A 25,223-nucleotide genomic window follows, 5' to 3' on the forward strand; every position below is an offset into this window, starting at 1 on the left:
TCTATTATCTCTGTGTTGGTACAGTGTTCCTTTCTGAAAGCCCTGAATTACCTTGGATTCGTCCCTCTTACTCATCCCTCTTTAGGTGTGTGTCTTAATTCTGACTTCTCTCTAAAACCACTGCCTCTTAGTTAAGCCCTCCAAAAACTTATGTCTAGATCACTGCAGAAGCCTCCTGATTTTCTTCAAGTATTGCTTTGTCCCGTTTTTCTTTTTCAGCTACATGTATATTAGACCCTTTGCCTGTGTTGCCCATCTCTCTTGCACTTTGTTTGGATTTTCCATTATTGTTTTTTGCCATGTACTTTACTTAGTATATGTTCTATAACTTTTAAAAACTGTTTTATTTTTCTTATGGCCAAGCCTTTAAATTTGAGATGGGAGGTGGAGGACTTCACTGGCTCTTATACTGCTAATAAGATAAATTTTTATCTCTCTTAAATGGTTAATGGAGAGTAATTTTTATACAATTTTATTTTTTAATATAAAAAACACACATACTAGTAAAAGGAGTCACTGTTTTGGGGAGAAGGCTTCATGGAAAAGGCCATGGTAATATAAAATTATTGCATATGATATATTCCTTAATTAAAGACTATTTGACTGACTTCCTATATTTAATCAGTATAATATAGAAAATTCTATGTATACTTCCACCTTGCCTTTGATAGAGTGAAATCTGCCTTTGAAAATTATTTTAGATGATCTTACTATAGCTTTAACAGATTTATGTATTCTTTCCTAGTGGATTAATGACTTAGAAAATGATGATTTGTATGTTACATGGCCTGCAAGTTGCCAGGAACTTCTAAAACCAGTATTCCCTGGAAAAATACCTTCCATAAGGCGTAATTTCCATAATTTGGTGAGTTCTACATTTTGATATTTTATATAGATTTTTTTATAAAGATGTAAGCCCTCTTTTGGATTACCCTGCTCTTGATAAATAGGCGTCTGAGTAATAAGGAAGGAACTATTGGCCTGATGCAGCAAGCTGTAGTGGCATGCCTGAGTAGGTCTCAAACACTAGCAGTGTCACATTATCTGCCTCTTGTCATTTAGTGTTCATGTCCTTTAATAATACCCATTATTAACTTAGTGGGCTACTTTTACCTTTTCTGAAAGGAATCTATTATAGAGCTTTTCTTTCTTCTATATTATAACATTTTTTACATTTCTGAGAAAAATACACAAATACCATTTTATCATCTTAGCATACAAATTCATTACTACAACATAAAGAACCTTATAGAACTTTAAAATGTGGACACGTAGGGCCTTATTTATTTATTTATTTTTGCATAGGAAGTGAATATCTTATTTTCTATATCAATCTACAGCAATCAGTTATGTGACTGCTTTCTTTTTTTGGTCAATATTTAATTACCATTTCCTTTTTTTAAAAATTTATCACAGAAAATCCACTGAACATTTAGAATAAGATCTTTTACTTCCTGTAAAAAAATATGTACTTTATGCTGTGCTTCAAAAAGAGAATGAGTAATATATTATCAAATTCCATATATTGTATTTGGATATGCAGCTTTTAGAAATTCTTTATAAATGAAATTTTTCTGTACATTCTTCAAAATTCTTTAGACTTGCTAGAAATTTATTTTTAAAAACCTTGAACTTAATACTTTTAGTTACAGTAATTAGACTAAACTTGAATTTCATGAAAATATTGTATTAAAACAAAATAATGATTATAGACTATTTACTTTCTTTTAGGTTCTGTTTATAGATCCTGCTCAAGAATATACCTTGGATTTTATAAAGCTTGCTGAACTTTTATTTTATCAAAAAATTCCTCTTAGGTAATTGTCAATTTATAACAAACTGTCAACTGAAGGCAATCTAATGATGTTCATGTTGTATTACACATAGTATTAATGTGAATTCAAAGCAATGGTTCATCTCTATTGCCTGACACACATAGCTATGTGTTGTGAAGCATCGTATACCTTTATGGTAGACTCTGTTCCTCAGAGCTGCTTGGTAATCTTGTTTATCTTCCTGAGAGAATGATCTCTTTACTTTGGGAACTTAAAGATAGATCCATTTCATTGTGGTTGTGTTAAGAGTGCACTTGTCTTCCCCCACTCATCCCCCACCCCAAAAAACATGGTCATTTGATACTGCCACCACCAGAGAGTATACATTTTGGAGGAATCCATCAGATATGAAGATTTTGATGAGTAGGTATTATACATCAAACCTTTCAAATAATAATGTTCCCTCATACCCCCATTTTCTAACACATTCTCTCCATCTAAATGTTGTAGTCTAATGATGTTTTAAAATCATGGTTTATTGTGGTTCAAGGAGTAATTGTGACATTCCTTATTCATCTTCCTTTTCCAGAATTGGTTTTGTGTTCATTGTTAATACAGATGATGCAGCTGATGGAACAAATGATACTGGAGTTGCTCTTTGGCGGGCTTTCAATTATATTGCAGAAGAGCATAATGTATCACAAGCATTTATTTCCGTAGCACATGTGAGTTTATGCACTAGGCATAATTTATTTAAATTTGTAGTGCCTTTCCTGCATTACTATAATTATTATTAACATTTCAAAGTTTATAAAAACTATCATGGGAATTAATACAGATGATGTATTTGATTTTTGCAACTCCCAACTTAAGTGCATGATATTGTCCCCATGCTTTACAAAATATATGAACTTACTTAAGTTTACCCAGCCAATAAAGAAATTTAAATTGCATATATATATATACATATATATATATATATATATGTTTAAAGAAAATGGTTAGTCAGGGAAGATTTCTTGAGTAGGTCTTGAGTAAAATCACAAATAGAAAAAAATATTGTAAAGTATTGCAAAATATAAATATTTTATTCTGAATGACAAAGGATATAGATACTTTCTAGAGAATTTCAAAGGAGGAGGAGGTTACTTTATAACAGTAAATTAGAATGGAAATGGTATGTAATACTGGGTGACTAAGAGGTTGTAAAAGAAGTCAGAAATTGGTAAGAACCTAATTAAGGAATAATAAGATACAAGAAGATTATTTCATAATTGAGGTTTTGAAACTATTATAGCCCATCATGAAAAAAATATAAATGTATTTTTAAATTATTAAGAAAGTCAGGTTAAGTCTTAAATCATGTCTATTCATTTTTAAATTTATTGATCTTTAACTTATCAACCACAATTATAAACAAGGAATGGTTCTTCAGACTGAGAAGGAAATTACCAAAGCACTGTAAATTATCTACCCTCCCTGTAGCTCCCTGGAAAACCACTAAATCCCTCATTAATTGACTATCATGGGGTATAGAAACTACCTACACTGCAGTGACTTTGGATATTCTTTGTTCTGTGAAACAGTGCCATGGAATATATGTCAATATTGTACCTCAGTCTATTAGTTTTACTGATTTGTGTTAAGAGTTTATAAGGAGCTTAGTCAAATTGACTTATACATTTATTAAAATCCAACTACCTTATTATAAAAGAATCATCGTGCTATTGAAAACTAAGAAATTTGAAAACCTTCCAAAATTACTTTTACCTAAGTTATCTTAATTATTTCTGTTGAATCAGTATTCTATAAGCACTTTCTATCAGACATTAATTTGCATGATGGCATATTGTTAAATCACTTGCCTTTTGAAATATATGTGGTGATGTTCAGCACAATATTATAATCTCTTAGGAAACCTAATTGCACTTAAAATCATAGGGTTCAGTACAAAGCAGCATAAAAATAAGTATTCAATATTTACTATAGCCTACAAGTTGTGCTAAACAACTAGAGAAAGAAGGAGAGGGAAAGTAAATGAAGAAGGAATATTTAAAGAAAGCATATTAGATTCTCTGTGTTCTGAAGTATGACAATATTCACTTACATTTCATTGGGAATGTGTTATGTCCTATCCAGTGGTTTTCAACCTTTTTACACTTAGGAACAGTGAAAATAGGAGAATTATATATTTTGGGGACCACTAAGGCAGAAATCCCCCTGAACATAAGCAATTTCGACTGAGATCATTAGGTCTGTTATCTTCATACAACATCAGGGTAGTTAACTTGCTGACTGGCACGAAATTTCTGGCAGACCAGTCCATGGACTGGCAGTTGAATAATATAGTTTAAGATGACTTAGCTTTACTAATTTAGAACAATTTGAGCAAAATGTAGACTTTTAGTAAAATATATCAATTATAAAATTTCTTAAATACTGTTTTATTACCTTCAATTGAATTATTTTATCTAAGTTAAATAATTTAAAAAATACAGTATTAGGATAGGGGGGAATGTAATAGAAAGTCAAAATCATACTAAAAATATATGAAGATTATTGAAATGTGATAGAGAATGTTGGTAGAGTAATTACAGTATTTGTCATAAAACAATCTGACTTAATAGCTCAGCTCTTTCACCCAGTAGCTATACAAACTTACAAGTAATTTAATTGTTTCTCTCTGTCTTGCAAGTTCAAGGTTAAAAAAATGTATGTTACATACTTATTGAATATTTGAGGAATGCATGTTTGAGAATGTAAAAACACTTTAAGACTTGAATGTGCCTAACCAGCCAGTGGCACAGTGGATGAAGTATCGACCTGGGATGCTGAGGACCCAGGTTCAAAACACCGAGGTCACCAGCTTGAGCATGAGGTCATAGACATGACCCCATGGTCACTGGCTTGAGCCTGAATGTCACTGGCTTAAAGCCTGAATGTCACTGGCTTAAAGCCCAAGGATGCTGGCTCGAGCCCAAGGTCACTGGCTTGGGCAAGGTGTCACTGGCTCAGCTGCAGCCCCCTTGTCAAGGCACATATGAGCAATCAATGAACAACTAAAGTGCCACAACCATGGGTTGATGCTTCTCATCTCTCACCCTTCCTGTCTGTCCCTATCAGTCCCTTTTTCTCTTGCTAAAAAATAAATAAATAAAGACTTGGATGTGATGGAGTAACTGACAACAGATTAGCCATCTGACAGTAAAAAGAAATTATAAAACTAGAAAAATACATGAATTAAATCTGTTTTCAGGCACTTGACAAGTGGCAACAAAGACCATGATACTTGCAAAATGATAAAATAAAGATATTTACAAATAAAGACTAAGAAAGTCCTTGCTGCTTCAGAAGAGGTACTAAAGGAAATCCTTTAGGCTGAAAGGAAATGACACCAGATGGTAACTCAAATCTATAGAAAGAAATGAAATGGTAACAGTAAATAATATGTAATACATGGGAAAATATAGAAGGCTGTATGAATATATTTTTCTCTTCTCTTTAAATTACAAAAGAGTAATAAAGCATATATTTTAACTCATATAGATGTAATACATGACAATAATTGTTACAAAGGAGCAGAGGATGAAATGGATTTATTTTAGAACTGTAATTCTGCATATTTACTATATTGTTAGGATTAATGGAGGTAGATTGTGATACGTTCCAATGTATGTTGTAATTCCTAGAGTAACTACAAAGAAAATAAGTTAAATACATAATTGAAAATCAAAAGAAGAATTGAAATGATGCACTAAGAAATGTCAGTTAAACATATAAAACAGCAGTAAAGAAAGAAGCAGTGAGCCAAAAGACACATACGATATATAGAAAACAAATAGCAAAATGGCACAAACTAATCCAACTACATCAATAAATTATATTAAGTATGAGTATATTAAATTTAAGCATACCAGAAGAAGGGATATAACAAGATGGAAAATTATAGATAAGCTAAACATTTAACAATATGGAAGAAAATTTGTAGAAACAATCTACCAAGACCGAATCAGGACAAAATAGAAAAATCTGAAGACCAAATACTAGTATGAAGATTGAGTCATTAATCAGAAACCTCTTAGTAAAGAAAAGTTCAGGTCCAGATGGCTTTATTGGTAAATTCTACCAAACATTTAAATAAGAATTAATACCAATCCTCAAACGTTTCCAAAAAACAGGAGGGAACACTTCCAAACTTATTTTATAAGGCAAGCATTACCCTGATACCAAAGCCAGACAAGGACACTACAAGAAAGGGAAGTTACATATATACTATGGAATACTACTAATCAGCCATAAGAAATGACATTGGATCATTTACAACAACATGGATGGACCTTGATAACATTATACTGAGTGAAATAAGTAAATCAGAAAAAAACTAAGAACTATATGATTCCATACATAGGTGGGACATAAAAATGAGACTCAGGGACATGGACAAGAATGTGGTGGTTACGGGGGGGTGGGGGGCAGAGGAGGGGGAGGGGAAGGGCACAAAGAAAACCAGATAGAAGGTGACAGAAGACAATTTGACTTTGGGTGATGGGTATGCAACATAATCAAATGTCAAAATAACCTGGAGATGTTTTCTCTGAACCTATGTACCCTGACTGATCTATGTCACCCTATTAAAATTAATAATAAAAAAGGGAAGTTACAGGCCTATATACCTGATGAACATAGATGAAAATTCCTCAACAAAATATTAGCAAACTGAATTCAATAGTACTTTAAAATGATCATACACCATGATCAAATAGGATTTACTCCTGGGATGCAAGGATGGTTTAACATATACAAATCAATGTGGTAAACAAAACGAATGATAAAATCATATAATAATTTCAGTAGAAGGAGATAAAGCATTTGACAAAATTCAACACCCTTTCATGATAAAAAACAAACAAACTTTCAACAAATTGGCTACAGAAGGAATGTCCCTCAATGAATTAAAGCCATATATGACAAGTCCACTGCTAACATCATACTCAAAAGTAAAAAGATGAAAGTTTTTCCTCTGAGATCTGGAACCATTCTTATTCAACATAGTGTTTGAGGTCCTAGCCAGAAAATTAGACAAAAACAATAAATAAAAGCCACCTCAATTAGAAAGGAAGAAGTAAAGTTGTCTGTTTGCACATCACATGATCTCATATATAGAAAACCCTAAAGACACCACCAAAAACCTGTTGGAGCTAATAAATGAATTCATTCAAGTTGCAGGATACAAAAATCAGTAGCACTTTTATATACTCACAACTATTGGAAAGAAAATTAAGTATAAAATCCCATTTACAATAGCATGAAAAAGAATATAATACTCAGGAATAAATTTAACCAAGGATGCCAAAGATCTTTTTACTGAAAATTGTAAAACATAATGAAAGAAATTGAAGAAGAGATAAATGGAAAGGTATTCCACGTTCATGGATTGAAGCATTAATATTGTAAAATTGTTTATACAATTTAAATTGTCCATACAAAGCAATTTTGTGGAAGAAAAACAAAGATTTTATGCAATAGCTATTAAAATTCCAGTTGCTTTTTTCACAATAATAGATAAACATATAGAACCACAAAATTCATATGGAACCACAAGAGACCCTGAATAGAAAAAGCAATCTTGTGAAAGAAAAACAAAGCTGGAAGCATTGCTCTTACTAATTTTAATTAATACAGTGGTACTTTGAGATACAAGTTTAATTTGTTCTGTAACCAAGCTCGTCAGTCAACTTGTATATCAAACAAATTTCTCCCATTTAAAATAACTGAAATAGATTTAATCCATATCAGCCCTGTGAAACATCCCCAAACCATCCTAAATTATAAAAAAAAGACATTTTTAATTAAGAAACACACATGTATACTTTACCAATGCATAAAAAAAATATATGAAATTAAAAAAAAAGTGTTCTTTAGTACTGTATTCTTACCTTGGAGACAGACGAGTGTGGATAACAGGTGAATGGCAGAGGAGGAGGGAGGGAGAGACACAGGCACTTTAGACACGTAAACTAAAACTGCACTTTCTTAACACTAAATGTAAACTAAAACTGCACTTTCTTTACTTAAAATGAAACCACAAAAACTTAATTGTAAAAAAATGCACTTTCTTAACTTTAAACTTAACCTAAGCTTAACATTACATATTTTTCATTTAATCATCACCTGTTTTTGCCTTTTTGGCTGCACTTTCGGCACTTTCACTTGCAGGACTTTTGAATAAAAATCTATCCAAAGAGGTTTGCTTTTGCCTGCCTTTCAAAATGTTATGGAAATGTGACAAACAAGTGTCATTAAAAAGTGCTGAAGCAGGACCAGTTGAAACTTTTTCTGGGTGATACTTTTCAATGAAACTTGAAAGTTTCTCCCACATTGCAGCATGTCTTTAATTTTACTATAGAAATCACTGCCTTCGACTCTACCTTCTACTCACTACTAGTCACTTGCAGAAGCTCCATATGCTGCATCATCTGTAGCTCCTTCAACTCCTCAATTGAGAGTTCCTCCTCATGTTCCTCGACAAGCTCGCTTATGCCACCCTCATCTACCTCCAGACCCATCAATTTTCCGAGGGACACAATCTCCTCCAATGCCTCTACCTCAGTCTCAGTCTCTGGTTCGAATCCTTCAAAGTCCCTGTCTGCAACAACATCAGGCCATAGCTTTTTTCATGCCAAGTTCAAGGTTCTTCTTGTAACCTTTTGCCATGCCAAGTCAATAATGCGTAAACATATCACGATGTTGTAGTGATCTTTCCAAAACTCTCGAAGAGTTAGATTTGTATTCTCAGTCACCTCAAAGCAGTGGCAGAACAAGTGCTTTGTGTAAAGCTTTTTAAAGTTGGAAATGACCTGCCGATCCATAGGTTGAAAGATTGAAGTCATGTTGGGTGGGAGGTAGAGGACTTTCACAAACTTGATCTCATCGAGAATGTCATCTTCAAGACCAGGTGGGTGGGCTGGATTAGTAATGGTTACATCAGGAGTTTATTTTCTTGAAGATATTTCTTCACTGCAGGACCAAAGACAAAATTTACCCATTCAATAAAAAACTGCTGTATAACCCATGCCCTAGCATTGGCACGCCACATAACCTGCAGTTTTTCTTTAAGAATCTTGTGAGTCTTAAAGGCTCGAGGATTTTCGAAATGATACACTAGTAGTGGCTTTACTTTACAGTCACCACTAGCATTTGCACACAATGCAACAGTCAGATGGTCCTTCATAGGTTTATGGCCTGGTAGCTTCTCCTCTTCGGTGATGAAAGTCCTCCGGGGCATTTTTTTTTCAAAGCAATCCTGTTCTGTCACAGTTGAGCACTTGTTGGGGGATGTAGCCTTTGCAATAAGTGGAGCAAAACGTGCGATGTACTCCTCAGCTGCCTTAACATCAGCACTCGCAGCTTCACCATGCCTCAGCACCGAGTGAATGCCAGAACTCTTCTTGAAATTTCCAAACCAGCTGTGACTTGCCTTAAATGTATCTTTTGCTGCCTCTTTTGAGGTTGATGGTTCTTTCTTCTTCAAGTCGCTGTAAATAATACTTGCCTTTTTGCATATTACAGTCTCCGTTACTGTATCTCCTGCCAGCTCTTTCTCTCACCCACACCAGAAGAAGCTTCTTCATTTCTTCATGGATATTGTCCTTAATTGGGACAGAATTTTAGTTCCTTTTGCTGGATTTGTACTTTTGATGGCATCCTTTTGTTTAAGGATGGTACAAATTATAGATGTATTGCAGTCGTACAGCCTTGCCACTTCAATCACTTGTACACCACGCTCATGTTTTTCTATTATTTCTTGCTTTACTTTTATCGACATCATTCTCTTCTTCTTCTCACCACTGTCCTTTACACTCACTTTCTTCGGCCCCATGATAGCACACAAAAAAAAGTAAAAATGGCGAAAGTGATGCAAGAATGAGTACAGCACATGAGATTTGACTTGATTCTGTGGGTAACACGTGAGAAAGAACGAGATGCTGGTGTTGTGCTACTAATACTGGACCCATGCGCCAACACACCAACTAGCGGAAGCTTCCCGAATCACAACTCGTATCTCGGAATTTTGCTTGGATCTCAAACAAAGATACGGACCGAGTCACAGCTCGTATCTTTATTTTTTTTTATTTTTATTTTTTCATTTTTCTGAAGCTGGAAACAGGGAGAGACATTCAGACAGACTCCCGCATGCCCCGACCGGGATCCACCTGGCACGCCCACCATGGGGCGACGCTCTGCCCACCAGGGGGCGATGCTCTGCCCATCCTGGGCGTCGCCATGTTGCGACCAGAGCCACTCTAGCGCCTGAGGCAGAGGCCACAGAGCCATCCCCAGCGCCTGGGCCATCTTTGCTCCAATGGAGCCTCGGCTGCGGGAGGGGAAGAGAGAGACAGAGAGGAAAGCGCGGCGGGGGGTGGAGAAGCAAATGGGCACTTCTCCTGTGTGCCCTGGCCGGGAATCGAACCCGGGTCCTCCGCACGCTAGGCCGATGCTCTACCACTGAGCCAACCGGCCAGGGCTCGTATCTTTTAAAAAAAAAATTGTATGTTGGTCTGCTCATATCTCAAGGTACCGCTGTATTGCAAAGTTACAAGTAATTAAAACACTATGGAACTTCGGCATAAAAAGAAATGCATAGATCAATGAAACAGAAAATTGAGATCCCAGAAATATACCCATGTATACATGGTCACTAAATTTTTGGAATGTAAACTGGGAGATCCACTAAGGAAAACAGTCTGGTGGTTTCTCTAGAAATTAAAAGAGGATTACAGTATGAATCAGCTATCCCACTTCTGGGTGTATATAAAAAGGAAATAAGGTCAGTATCTCAAAGAATTTTTCAGTACTCTCAAGTTTATTGCAGCATTATTTACAATAGCAAAAGTATGGAAACAACCTAAGTGTCCATCAATAGATGAATGGATATAGAAAAATGTATATATGTACACACAACAGAATACTACTCAGCCTTAAAGAAGAAAATCCTGCTACTTGTAACAATATGGATGAACCCGGAGAACATTATGCTAAGTGCAATATATCAGACAGAGAAAGATAAATACTATATATCACTTATATGTGGAATCTAAAAAAGCTGAATCCCTGGAAACAGTTGAAAACTAGTTGCCAAAGGATTTGGGAAATGAGGTGTTGGTCAAAGAATATAAAATTTTCAGTTATAAGAGGAATAAGTTCTGGGGATCTGATGTACAGCATGGTGACTATGGTTGTAATACTGTATTGTATAGTTGACATTTACTAAGAGAGTAAAATTTAAGTATTCTTACCTAAATAAATAAATAAGCTGATGGCTTTATTAATTAACTTCATGGTGGAAATTCTTTCACTGGATTTTATCATCATCTTGTACACTTTAAATATGTTACTATTTGTCAGTTATACCCCAATAAAATGAAAAAGCAAAGTATTGGGTTGGGGAATAAGTTCGTAGCGTTTTTATATTTTCTTTTATTTTACAACGATTTGTTTGCTGTTTGGCAAAGGGTAAGTATTCATTCGATAAAACTCTTTCTGCTCTACAAAACTATGTTAATTGTTTTTTTGAGTTATTTAATTTTTTATTAGTTTTGAGGCTTAGAAATGGAATACCCAGGAGGCAAAAATCAACATTTTCGACACCTGCTCTTCTTTGCTTTTCATCGAGGTCAAAAAGCTGCCGAAGCAGCCCAGGACATTTGTGACGTGTATGGAGAAGGTGTCATAGGCGAGTCTACAGCACAGAAATGGTTTGCAAAGTTCAAAAATGGTGACTTTGACATCGATGACACGTGCCACAGTGGAAGGCCTTCTGAATTCGATGAAGAACTGGGAAATGCTCGAAAAGAATGCCACGGTCAACAAGGAGCTCTACATTGCCCAGCTACACCGCGTGAATGAGGCTATTCGACTGAAACAACCTGATCGACATGGTCAAACCATACTCCTTCACGACAACGCCAGGCCCCATGTTGCACAAGTCGTCAAAGCCGCACTCCAAGAGCTCGAATGGGAGGTCCTTCAGCATCCACCGTATTCTCCGGACCTTGCACCGACCGATTACCATCTTTTCTGCTCCCTGTCAAACCATATGAAGGGCGTTACCTTCGATAACAAAGAGGTCCTTAAAAACTGGCTCAACAACTTCTTTGACACCAGACCAGGCGATTTTTGGCGGAACTGCATCAACAAATTGGTCGAGAGGTGGGAAGAGGTTATAAACAGCAACGGCGAATATATAATTGATTAACTTATTGATATAATTATTGTTTTTTGTTTAAATAAAAGTCTTCAGTAAAAACGCTATGAACTTATTCCCCAACCCAATAAAATAAATATAATTTATATGAGAATGTAAAGATCCAGAATCATTTGAGGAAGAATAAATTGATTCTAGCCACCATACCACACAATCAGATCTATTAAGTTATATTAAGACAGTGTAATATTAATTCAAGGAAAAGATATATAGACCAAAGCCAGTAACATAAGAGACCTCCAAAACTGAAGAATGCAAAAGTGATGTTACAATAAGTTGTAATGGACTTTCAGCAGCTGGTGTTTGGGCAATTGATTTTAACAATACAAACAAAATCTCACACCTTATGTAAAAATAATTTCAATTAGCTTAAAATTTTAGTGGAAGAACAAAGGATTAAAACATTTAGAAGAAATTAGGACTCCAAGGAAGGGAGATGAGAGTTTCTTGGATAAGACTTTAAAAAGTCTGATTCTGAAAGAAAACATTGATAAATTTAGCTATATTGCCAAGTGTAAACCAGTATTATCAAAAATATCATAAAGGAGTAAGGGGAAATAAGTTCTCAGCTAATTTATCTGCTCAGAGATGCCTTCTGTCTTGATACAGATCGGTTCTTTTTCCCCACACCTTGAACAGTGCCTGGGTTATAGTAGAGGATCTATAACCGTGATGGCAAACCTTTTTATAAAAACCGCCCACTTATGCAGTGCTGGTCAACCTGGTCCCTCCTGCCCACTAGTAGGCATTCCAGCTTTAGCGGTGGGCAGTAGCAGAGAAACCAAATGGTGCTGCGATTGGCCCACCATGAAAGCTGGAATGCCTACTAGTGGGCGGGAGGGACCAGGTTGACTAGCACTGCAAAAGTGGGCGGTCTTTATAAAAAGGTTTGCCATCACGGATCTATAATGAAGGGAGGAATAAAACAAAAATAATAGCCCTGGCCGGTTGGCTCAGTGATAGAGCATCGGCCTGTCATGCGGAAGTCTCGGGTTCGATTCCCGGCCAGGGCACACAGGAGAGGTGCCCATCTGCTTCTCCACCCCTCCCCCTCTCCTTCCTCTCTGTCTCTCTCTTCCCCTCCCACAGCCGAGGCTCCATTGGAGCAAAAGATGGCCCGGGCGCTGGGGATGGCTCTGTGGCCTCTGCCCCAGGAGCTAGAGTGGCTCTGGTCGCAACATAGCGACGCACCGGATGGGCAGAGCATTGCCCCCTGGTGGGCATGCCGGGTGGATCCCGGTCGGGCTCATGCGGGAGTCTGTCTGACTGCCTTTCCGTTTCCAGCTTCAGAAAAATACAAATAATAATAATAATAATAAAGGAGTAACAACTGAAATTACACAAGTAAATTTAGAACATTTCAGATGGGTCAAGACTGGAGGTGCAGAGAAAATCTAGTCAAGGTATTTACTGAAGAGCAATCAGAAGTTAAAATAAAGCATTTCTGAAATAGCCATTTAAAATATTTTATAAATATCTTTTTAAATAAGGTAACCTTATTTTATTTACAAGTAGTGAGCAAAATAAAATATAACAAATTTGTTATAGTATTTTTGGAAGCTATAGAATTTCAAAGTTATTTTTATTAGATGATATATTATCTGGTTAAAATAACTTATCTGTATGTATGGGTGTATGTATCCATATGTATATACAGTAGTGGGATTCAGCCAGTTTGCACCAGTTCGGCAGAACCGATACCTAATTTTTTGTTGAGTTCAGTGAACCGGTTGTTAAAATGTCACTTGTAATCAGGGTTCTCTCTAAGTTGGGCACCTGGGCAGCTGCCCAATGTGGAAATCATAAATTTATATTCCTTACTCTTTTTTAATGTTCATCTGCACAACAGCGTATTCTAAGTGCTGTAGTAATGTTCATTCCGTCCATCGGTGAAAAAAAAAAAAGACAGAACTGTGCTTGTAATATTTATTTATTTATTTCATAAATCTTATTATTATACCTTTGATGAAATACTACATTTTTATTCCCTCATGTTTATTACCTCAGTAAACAAACATATAACGTAAAAAGATAAAGTGCCAAACAAGCAGGAGGTGACAAGCTGTCACTGGAAATATCTTAAATAACAGTTTTATTGTTTTTTGTCAGGTATTATTTAATATTTTTTCATTAATATTTTTAAACTTTATCTTATAACATAATCTGGTTTAGTATACCTCTTTTATTGTTCTTATTTAAGTATTAAATGCATGAAATAATAAACTACCTTTCCGGTGTATCATTTTTTTATACTTAAAACAGTCATTAGGACAGAGAACCGGTTGTTAAATTATTTGAATCCCACCACTGTGTATATAATATGTTTAGAACTTACAAAATGTAAAATATACCTAATTTATAAACTTATCTACATGCTAAAAGAAAGAAAATAACTGCTCTAAGATAAAAATTAATTATAATATCTTTATTTCCACAGATGTACCAAAAAGTGAAGAATCAAAAAATACTCACTGTGGACAATGTGAAGAGTGTTCTCCAAAAGAAATTTCCTCATGCTAATATTTTAGATATTTTGGGAATTCATTCTAAATATGATGACAGAAGAAAGGTAATTTGAAATATAAATTTTTAAAATTATGATCTAAAGCCCTTTTATTTTAATTTTATGAGTATGTTACCTTAATATGATGAACTCATGATTTGTGTTTTAGTCCCTCAAAAAGAAGGGAAATTTTAGACCTTTGAATGATATATATTGTATACAATATTTACATTTCCACAATTGATGTTTTAAAAAATACAAAAAAAAATAGATATTTCTCAGGATTTACAGAGTTGGAAACTTAAGCATAGAATTTAACAGGATTTAATTTGTGCCTTCTTAGGAAGAAATGGAGAGCTGACTATTTAGATAAATACTAGGATAAGAATCAAACTTAGGAAAATGCAGCTTCATCGGGGTTGTATTTCTAATGCTCAGATGGAGCTCAAGATTTCTAAATGGATTTTTGCATTTTATGAGTTTCTTTAAAAAAACAGATCTGATCTTGACACTCTTATATGTAATATCCCTCAATAGTAATTAATAATAAAGTTCAGTATGATTAGTATTGTAAAGGTCTTACCAAATTTGGCTCCTATTTACAATCCTTTAGTCTCATTTTTTACTACTCATTTTCTTTTTTCTGTTCCAACCACACTGGTGTTATTTGAAGTTCTTGAATGAGTCGCCTCCTTCTCATCAGAGGAACTTTGTATTCTTGTTTTTCTTCGTGTGTGTAGACACTTTCTCCCTCTTCCTCAGGGCCAATCTTTAGAATTGTGCGGTTTAGATCTAGACACGGATTGCTTCTCACATGGACAATTATACGTTGCGTGTTCTAGAGTCGGCAAACCAGACAATTTCTATATTCTGCACAGGCAGTGGAACAACAAAAAATATTATATACCCACAAGCATTGTGAAATTAAACCGACTAGAAATGTGCACTTTCTCTTTTCTTTCTTTTCCATTTAACCAGACTAAGCCACTGCGATGCATGGTAGGGTGCAGCTAGGATTTTTATATAATTTAAAAGGCAACCAACATGAGCTTTTAGGGCCAAGTTATATAGAGGCATCTCTTTTAGTAAAGTTATGTATTGCACTAAGGAAATTGGAAAAGATTAATAAGTACTCTTGAATTATTTTGAATCATGGAAGGGATGGGACAAAAATTTCCTGTAATGAATATGTAAGCTCATGGAATAGAAACAGAAGTGCTCTGTGTTAGGGGTGTCTTTGCACAGATTGAAAGCAGAATGTTGCAGCCCTGGCTGGTTAGCTCAGTGGATAGAACGTCAGCCTGGAGTGTGGATGGCCCAGGTTTGATTCCCCGTCAGAGCACACATGAGAAGCGCTCATCTGCTTCTCTCCCCGTTTTCTCACTCTTCACCTCCCGCACCAGTGACTGGATTGGTTTGAGCGTGGGTCCTGGGCACTGAGGACCAGGACCCATGCTCAGTTGTTCCAAGCATCAGCCTCAGGAGTGAAAAATAGCTCTTCTGATTGGAGCATCGGCCCAAGACGGGGGTTGCCAGGTGGTTCCTGGTCAGGTGCATGCGAGAGTCTGTCTCACTATCTCCCCTCCTCTCACTTAAAAAAAAAAAAGAATAAAAAAGAAAAGCAGAGCATTGCATCATTATTTGGGTTTTAATTTCAGCCCATTTAATGGGACAATTATAGGAATCCTGGAAATGTTTCATACTTACACATTATGTTTTCATTTTCTTTTTCTTTCTTTTTTTTTTTAATAGATGTGATTTTATTTTACTCCTTGATGCCAAGTGGTATAGAGCACAATTTCTTTTCCTATATCAAAAATTAACTTTATTTTTTATTAAATTTTTAAATTTATTTTATTAACATGGATTTAAGTGTCCTACTCAATATAGCACCCTCAAACCCCCCACACACAATGTGGCCCCCACTATACCTTGCTTCTCCTCCCCTACTTCCCTCCCCTCCCTTCTCTCTGGTACTTGCTGTCCTGTCATCTGTATCTGTGTTATGTATATATAATTTCACTAATCCCTTCACCTTCTCTTATCCCATCCCCTAATCCCCCTCCCCTCTGACAGCTGTCCCTCTGCTCCCTGTGAATCCACCTCTGCCTCTATTCTGTTCCTCAGTTCAACTTGTTCATTAGATTCCACATATAAGTGAGATCATATGATATTTGTCTTTCTCTACCTGGCTTATTTCACTTAACAAATAATCTCCAGATCTATCCATGCCATCGTAAAAGGTAAGATTTCCTTCTTTTTCACAGCTGTGTAGTATTCCGTTGTGTATATGTACCACAGCTTTTTTATCCACTTGGACTGTTTACAGGTCTTGGTTATTATAAATAATGCTGCAATAAACATGGGAGTGAATATCTTCTTTTGAATTAGTGTTTTGGGATTCTTAAGATATATTCCTAAAAGTAGGATAGCTGGGTCAAAAGGCAGTTCCATTTTTTAATTTTTTTTAAATGAATTGTCTTTTTTTTTAATAAATTTTTTTAATTTTTATTTTATTTTATTTTATCATTTTAGAGAGGAAAGAGGGAGAGAGAGAGAGACAGAGAGACCGAGAGAGAGACAGGGGGGAGGAGCTGGAAGCATCAACTCCCATATGTGCCTTGACCAGGCAAGCCCAGGGTTTCAAACCGGCAACCTCAGCATTTCCAGGTCGATGCTTTATCCACTACGCCACCACAGGTCAGGCAATTTTTTTTTTTTAATTTTTTGAGTAAGCACCATACTGTTTTCCACAGTGGCTGCACAAGTCTGCATTTCCACTAGCAGTGTAAGAAGGTTCCCTTTTCTCTACACCCTCACCAGCACTTGTTGTGTGTTGATTTGTTAATGAGAGCCGTTCTGACAGGTGTGAGGTACTATCTTTTTGTGCTTTTAATTTGCATTTTTCTGATGATTAGTGATGTTGAACATTTTTTCATATGTCTATTGGCCATCCGTATGTTCAGTTTGGAGAAGTGTCTATTCAGTTCCTTTGCCATTTTTTAAATGCATTGTTTACCATCCTGGTATTGAGTTTTAGAAGTGTTTCCTTTTTTTTTTTATCATCCATGAGAGAGAGAGACAGACAGACAGGGAACAGACTGACAGGAAAGGAGAGAAATGAGAAGCATAAACTCATAGTTGCTGCACTTTAGTTGTTCAATGATTGCTTTCTCATATGTGCTTTGACCAGGGGGCAGCAGCTGAGCCAGTGACCCCTTGCTCAAGCCAGCAACCTTGGGCTTCAAGCCAGTGACCTTTAAGCTCAAGCCAGCGACCATAGGGTCACATCTATGGTCCCACACTCAACCTGGCGACCCTGCTCTCAAATGGTGAGCCCACGCTCAATCCGGTGACCTCGAGTTTTTTAACCTGGGTTCTCAACATCCCAGGCTGATGCTCTATCCACTGTGCCATCACTTGGTCAGGCAAGTTTTATAAGTTCTTTATAAATTTTGGTTATTAACCCCTTATCAGACGTATCAACAAATATGTTCTCCCATTGAGCAGGTTATCTTTTTATTTTGTTAATGGTATCTTTTGGAGCACAATTTCTATTCACACTTACTCTCCATAGCCACTAATACTTCTGTAAATATATATATATCTTAAGTGTTACTTAATGGTGATACTAAGAATCATTTCCCAAGAGTAAAAATTTTTTCTGGTTAATTTTTGCTTTTTTTTTTTATTAATCTGAAACCACTTATTTGACTTTTATCTAAATTGTTGTATGAGAAGCTTCATCTGGACCCTTGCCAATTGGCTTAGTGGTAGAGCATTGGCCTGATGTGAGAATATCCCAGGTTTCAATTCTGGTCAGGGTCCACAGAAGTGAACATCTGTATCTCCATCCCTCTCCCTCCCATTTCTCTCTCTCTCTTCCCCTTTTCCCCTCCTATAGCCATGGCTCAGTTGGTTCGAGTGCATTGGCCCCAGATGCTGAGAATGGCTACATGGAGCCTCCACCTCAGTTGCTAAAAATAGCTCAGTTGTGAGCATCAGCCAGCCCCAGATAGGCAGAGCATCAGCCCCAGATAGGCAGCGCATAGGCCCAGATGGCAGTTGCTGAGCAGATCCTAGTCAAGGCACATGCGGGAGTCTGTCTTTCTGTATCCAGTCCTCCCACTTGGAAAAGAAGAAGAGGAGGAAAAAAAGAAACTTCTTCTGGTTTAAATTAATTGTAACATTTAAAGCTTTTTGTAACACTTGAGTACCTGAGGATACAAAGTGTATTAAAATAAAATGTATTGCTGTGAACAGCTACATAAGAAATATTTAAAGTACTTACTTAATTTCATTTAATATATTTATTAAAAGTTTCAAAATACTGTTTATAACCTAACTTGTATATATGATAGAAATAGATTTATTTAAGTCTATTCTAGACAGTGTATGCTGTGGTATTAATGTATTTAAGCTGAGATAATATTTTATAGCCAAAATATACTACTTATCAGTTTTCATAAAAATATCTTAACACTATGTTATCCTTAAGTATTGGTATTTACAACCGAATATTACTGTGTCCTATTAACTACCCTTTTTTTTTCTTTATTCTTTTTTTTTTTTTTCTGAAGCTGGAAACGGGGAGAGACAGACAGACTCCCGCATGCGCCCGACCGGGATCCACCTGGCACGCCCACCAGGGGCAACACTCTGCCCACCAGGGGACGATGCTCTGCCCCTCCGGGGTGTCGCTCTGCCGTGACCAGAGCCACTCTAGCGCCTGGGGCAGAGGCCAAGGAGCCATCCCCAGCGCCTGGGCCATCTTTGCTCCAATGGAGCCTTGGCTGCGGGAGGGGAAGAGAGAGACAGAGAGGAAGGAGGGGGGGGGGTAGAGAAGCAAATGGGCGCTTCTCCTATGTGCCCTGGCCGGGAATCGAACCTGGGTCCCCCGCACGCCAGGCCGACGCTCTACCTCTGAGCCAACCGGCCAGGGCCTTAACTACCCTTTTTTATGCATAGTGTATTTGGTTATAAATTTTACTTCCAACTGGACTTTAAGTACTTCCAGAAAAGGAATCTTCTCTTACTATTCTTTTATATTCCTCAAGTTGTATAGCATGTCTTAAGTTGTAAATATTACTTGCTGAGTTCCTGTTCTCATAATTGAGGATTGAGATCTTTTCTACCTCCCTGCCTTTCCTTGGACTCTTCCCAGTCAGGGAAAGAGGTCAGGATAGTTGTCATGGGGGAAATTGCTCTGGTGAGACAGCATTAATTACCAACTGGTACAGAAACATTTCACTACATTAAGCATTCGTAAGACCTGTACAGTGCATACCAGTTGGTCATCAGATCTGTTTTTAACACATTTTGATTAAGTGAATATTTAGTGTGTGTGTGTGTGTGTGTGTGGCTTTTTAAGTATTCTTTGTTAGTAAGTCAAATACTATGATTGTCATTTCATTTCTTAACTTTTTTTTTTTTTTTTTGCCATAAGAATTACTCCACAGTTTCACCCACTCTCGTAGTTTTCTATATATTGCAGGTATATCAAAATAGTCAATAGATTGGTAGATAACCTATTCAGAATTTTCCTTACAAACATAGCTGTTAAACCAGCACCTTCCCTCACACACATCAGCCCCAAGCGTGTCTTCTGCAGCCATTCTCCCCTTTCCCAAAACTGAGCTGGTGCCTGTGCTGCTCACCTTCGTAGGATCTCTGCTCTACCTCTGGTTTCGTTTACACTGTCTTTTCTTTTTTTTTTTTCTTTCTCTTTTTCTTAAGCTGGAAACGGGGAGAGACAACAGACTCCCGCATGCGCCCGACCGGGATCCACCCGGCACGCCCACCAGGGGCGACGCTCTGCCCACCAGGGGGCGATGCTCTGCCCCTCCGGGGCGTCGCTCTGCCGTGACCAGAGCCACTCTAGCGCCTGGGGCAGAGGCCAAGGAGCCATCCCCAGCGCCTGGGCCATCTTTGCTCCAATGGAGCCTTGGCTGCGGGAGGGGAAGAGAGAGACAGAGAGGAAGGAGGGGGGGGTGTGGAGAAGCAAATGGGCGCTTCTCCTATGTGCCCTGGCTGGGAATCGAACCCGGGTCCCCTGCACGCCAGGCCGACGCTCTACCGCTGAGCCAACCGGCCAGGGCCTGCCTTTTCTTTTTCTTATTTCCCTCTGATTTTACTTCTCTCTTAAGCAAATACGCATGAGAGAAAAATTATTTGAACTCTTTTCTGTTAAAAATCTTATTTTGTATTTGTATTTATTGATTGTTGGACTGTGTAATTAACTTTCAACTTATTTATTTATTTATTCATTTTTAGAGAGGAGAGAGACAGAGAGGGAGAGAGAGAGGAGAGAGAGACAGAGAGAGAGAAGGGGGGAGGAGCTGGAAGCATCAACTCCCATATGTGCCTTGACCAGGCAAGCCCAGGGTTTCAAACCGGTGACCGCAGCATTTCCAGGTCGACGCTTTAGCCACTGCGCCACCACAGGTCAGGCAACTTTCTTCCAAAAAAAAGTTTTTAAATGAAAGAGAGGAGACAGAGAGAGTCCTGCATGTGCCCTGACTGGGATCCACCTAGCAACCCCTATCTTAGGCTCTGCCCATCTGGGGCTGATGCTCGCAACCAAGCTATTTTTAGCACCTGAGGTGCTCAAACCAATTGAGTCATAGCTGAGGGAGGGGAAGTGAGAGGGGAGAGGGATGAGTGGAGAAGTAGATAGTTACTTCTCCTGTGTGCCCTGATTGGGAATTGAACCCAAGACATCCACGTGCCAGGCTCTTCCACTGAGCCAAACAGCCAGAGCCTCTTCCAAATTCTGAATGTTTTCTTTTACTGTCTTTTACATTGTAATAGACTACTGAGACAAATTATACCATTCTAATTTTTATTCCATTGTGTTTCAGCTTGATTGTTTTGGGGGGGTTTTTTGGAGGTTTTTTATTATTAATTTTAGTGGGGTGACATTGATAAATCAGGGTACATATGTTCAGAGAAAACATCTCCAGGTTATTTTGACATTTGATTATGTTGCATACCCATTACCCAAAGTCAAATCATCTTCTGTCACCTTCTATCTGTTTTTTTTTTTTGTGCCCCTCCCCTCCTTCACCCCCTCCTTTTCCTTCCTCCCCACCCCCAGTAACAGTTGTCCTTGGTCTTTGAAAATTTTATGATGTTACGTCTTTGTAGTTAGTGATCCTCTTTCATTCAGTGCATTGGGTATTTGATGAGCCCTTCTAATGGAGATTTATGTCCATCAATTCTGGGAAATTTTTTATTTCTCTAATGCTCTTCTTTATCTTCTCTGTTTATTCTAAATTTTATGAGTTGAATTTCCATTTTCTTTCTATTTGGATTTCTTTGTCTTTTTTATTCAGTTTTTTTTTATTGTTTAGAGATCTCTTTTGTATTCTATTCCTTTTCTGTAGCATTCAGCCTTTCTTCCATGGACATAATATTATTTTTTATCTCTAAGGGTATCAATTTCTTATGTGTTGTTCTGATCCCTGCATTTTCTTTTGCTTCCATAGCTTTATTTTTTTCATTCATTTTGATTTCTCTCTTTTGTGTTTGAAGAATTTGTCAAAAGTTTTATGATGTCCAATTGTCTTTCATATGTAAGTATGAAATTCTGAAAAGCCAATTACAAATAAATTGGTCTTGTTGGTTGGTGGGCCTAACTGGGGAGCTGAGCTGATATTTTTAATTAAAGGATCAACAGATCTCGTTTCTAATACAATATGTTGCAACATTTGATTTATTTGATTTTTTTTCTTTTTTTGTTTCTTAAGTGAGAGGCAGGGAGACAGAGAAAGACTCCCACATGACACCAACCAGGATCCACCCAGCAACCCTCATCTGGGGCTGATGCTCGCAACCGCAACCGAGCTATTTTTACACTTGAGGTGAGGCTCCCTGGAGCCATTCTCAGTGCTTAGGGGCAGTTCACTCAAACCAATCCAATCATGGCTACAAGGGGAGGGGAGGAGAAAGAGACTGAGAGAAAGGGGGGTAGGGGTAGAGAAGTAGATGAGCACTTCTCCTGTGTGCCCTGACCGGAAATCGAACCTGGGACATCCATATACCAGGCCAATGCTCTATCACTAAAGCAACTGTCAAGGAACATTTGATTTCTTAAATGAGAATCCTTTATTTTTCTCTTAGAAGAAATACACAGGGAAAATGAAAGGATATATAGATGCAGGAAGTGAGGGGGTAGCATATGTCTAGAAACAGGATGGGATAATGTGCTGAATGTGAAAGAATGTGAATTTTTCTTTAATATCCTGTCTGGTTTTCATCCCCTTTCTCAGCTGTTCACCATGACTGGAGTCCCCAAGTCTTGAGTCTTTGTGATTCAGTATCAACAGAATACAGCTAGTGCTCTACTTACGACCACGATTGGTTCCAACAGACCGGTCGTAACACGATTTGGTCATAAGTTGAGTAAGCTATATGTACAGTACTGTTGATCGCAGGGGTGCAGAACCTTTCACAGCTTCGCGAATTCTTTTTTTATCTTTCAAAATCGTCGACACAGTCGAGTGTGATAACTTCATATCATGTGCAATCACATTTACTTTCTTTCCTCCTTCGTACTACTTAATTACCTTCATTTTCGTGTCAAGATCAATGGCCTTTCTTTCCTTCTTGGCAGGCTGAGGTGTAGACAAAGACAATTTCCTCTTGGTAGACATCTTGGGAGGGGTTTGATGAAAAATATCCAAGACACAAAACACAAATTGTTGTACCGAGTCTGGGATAACAGTTGAAATGGTGCACACGGAGATGGTAGTGCTGCCAGAAGCTGGTCCGCACTGTCGTACGCCCAGCTGGGCAATGCTTACTCTGCCAGACATGGAGCAGCTGTGGCTAGCGATCGTGGTTGTAAAGTCGAATGGTCGTAAGTTGCATAGATCATAAGTCGATTAATACCTGTAAGGAAAAGCAGAATAGGTTTGCTTTTCAGGGCTGGTAGAGGGGCCCTGATATGCAACTACTCGTACATAGACTGTCAACAAGTTTCCACATTTTCTTCTCTGCTCCTTTTCCTTTCCTTCTAAGATACCAAGTATCTCTAGATCTTCAGCTCTTGGGGATGTGAAAAGTATTGACACTTTTTTCGGTCTTCACAGGTGTCACTTCCCTTTCTACTTTGGACATCTACTCTCTCTTTTTAACTGTTTTCCTTTGTGGGCTTATAACTTATTATTATTATTATCATAGTCATAATTTTTATTCTCATATTAGTGGCATTTGTGAAGAGAGAAGAGATGAGCATATGTAATAAATGCACCATATTTAATAAGAACCCCCCTTTTACTCTTTATCAAGTTAAGCAGTAAAATTAGTATATTTTATGGTGTTACTATGTATTTTGAAATTTTCAGTGGCCCTGGCTGGTTGAAACAGTGGTAGAATATCGCCTGGCGTGTGGAAGTCCCAGGTTCAATTCCCGGTCAGGGCATACAGGAGAAACACCCATCTTCTTCTCCACCCTTCCCTCTCTCCTTCCTCTCTCTCTCTCTTCCCCTCCTGCAGCCAAGGCTCCATTGGAGCAAAGTTGGCACAGCTGCTTGAGGATGGCCCCATAGCCTCTGCCTCAGGCGCTAGAATGGCTCCAGTTGCAATGGAGCAATGCCCCAGATGGGCAGAGCACCGCCACCTAGTGGGCATGCTGGGTGGATGCCAGTCAGACACACGTGGGAGTCTGTCTCCCTGCCTCCCTATTGCTCACTTTAGAAAAATACAAAAAAAAAAGAAGAAGAAGAAGAATCTGCAGTATGTTCTCCTGAAATTATGAAAATTGTTAAGGACTTTTATAAGATTCTGGATATAGTACACTTCTCAGAAATATCAAATTCCATATTGTTCTAGTGTGTGAGTAGTCTTTCATTTGCTCCATTTGTGCTATTCTCTGTCTATAAGACTGTCCTATAATGACAATATCTCAGTCTCTTATTTTTTTCTAAGACTATTTCATCTTCAGATCAATCTAGACTCTGTTACCTAATAGTCCTTTAGTTGTACTTGGTCTCCTCCTCTCCCTATTCCTCCCAAATATTATTCTAAACATTTATCAGCCCCATAATCCCCCTTTTCCACTTTCCTCTGCATGCCTAGGAAACCATTCTGGCTCCTACATCACAAAGAAAATAAATGAATGTAGTCCTTTATTCCATAAACTCATAATCCTGTCATTTTTTTCTCTCTGTCCAAACTTTATCTGTATTTTCAACAAATATTTATTGAGTACTTATAATGTTCTATGCACAGAAAATTAAAGAATAGGGTACAACTCTTAGAAATTAAAAATTCAATAATACAGAGACAAAAAATACAAAGAAATGAAAAATTAAAACGAAAGGTAAACAATGATGACACTATCTTAGAGGGTAGTGCTATTATTTTCCCAGGCCACCTAAGGCATCCTAAACTACTTCTGTTTCCTCATACTTTCCTAGACTATAGATCCAGTTCTGCTAGTTAAATATTTTATAAACCAGCTCCTTCTTACCTTGCCCATTACCATTGATATTTGGCCTGGCTCTTGCATTTCCTTTCCTGTACTGTTGCAGTAGCCCTTGACCATTCATCCCCAGTTCACACTCTCCCACCTTCCTTCACATTGTTGCTTCTGTGTTCTTTTTTTAAATAAGCAAATCAGCTCATAATGTCATGAATCCTCTTTCTGGATAGGATTGGTCATACCCTCTTGGTAGCC

The 25,223-nt window shown here is 37.5% G+C and overlaps 1 protein-coding gene and 1 non-coding gene across 4 annotated transcripts in view; both read left to right on the forward strand.

The window, feature by feature from the left end:
* The window catches only part of UGGT2 (UDP-glucose glycoprotein glucosyltransferase 2), a 231,789-nt gene that overhangs the window by 93,371 nt on the left and 113,195 nt on the right, over positions 1-25,223 (forward strand). For all 3 annotated transcript variants that reach the window (XM_066380674.1, XM_066380675.1, XM_066380676.1), the window contains exons 13-16: positions 746-865; positions 1,732-1,817; positions 2,365-2,500; positions 14,477-14,608. In XM_066380674.1, coding sequence (XP_066236771.1) covers positions 746-865; positions 1,732-1,817; positions 2,365-2,500; positions 14,477-14,608 — 474 coding nt within the window. The remainder of the gene's footprint in view (positions 1-745; positions 866-1,731; positions 1,818-2,364; positions 2,501-14,476; positions 14,609-25,223) is intronic.
* TRNAD-GUC (transfer RNA aspartic acid (anticodon GUC)) lies at positions 12,977-13,052 on the forward strand. Its single transcript has one exon. It is a non-coding gene; the product is annotated as a tRNA-Asp (tRNA).

This window comes from Saccopteryx leptura, chromosome 4 (assembly GCF_036850995.1).
Source record: "Saccopteryx leptura isolate mSacLep1 chromosome 4, mSacLep1_pri_phased_curated, whole genome shotgun sequence".
NCBI lineage: Eukaryota > Metazoa > Chordata > Mammalia > Chiroptera > Emballonuridae > Saccopteryx > Saccopteryx leptura.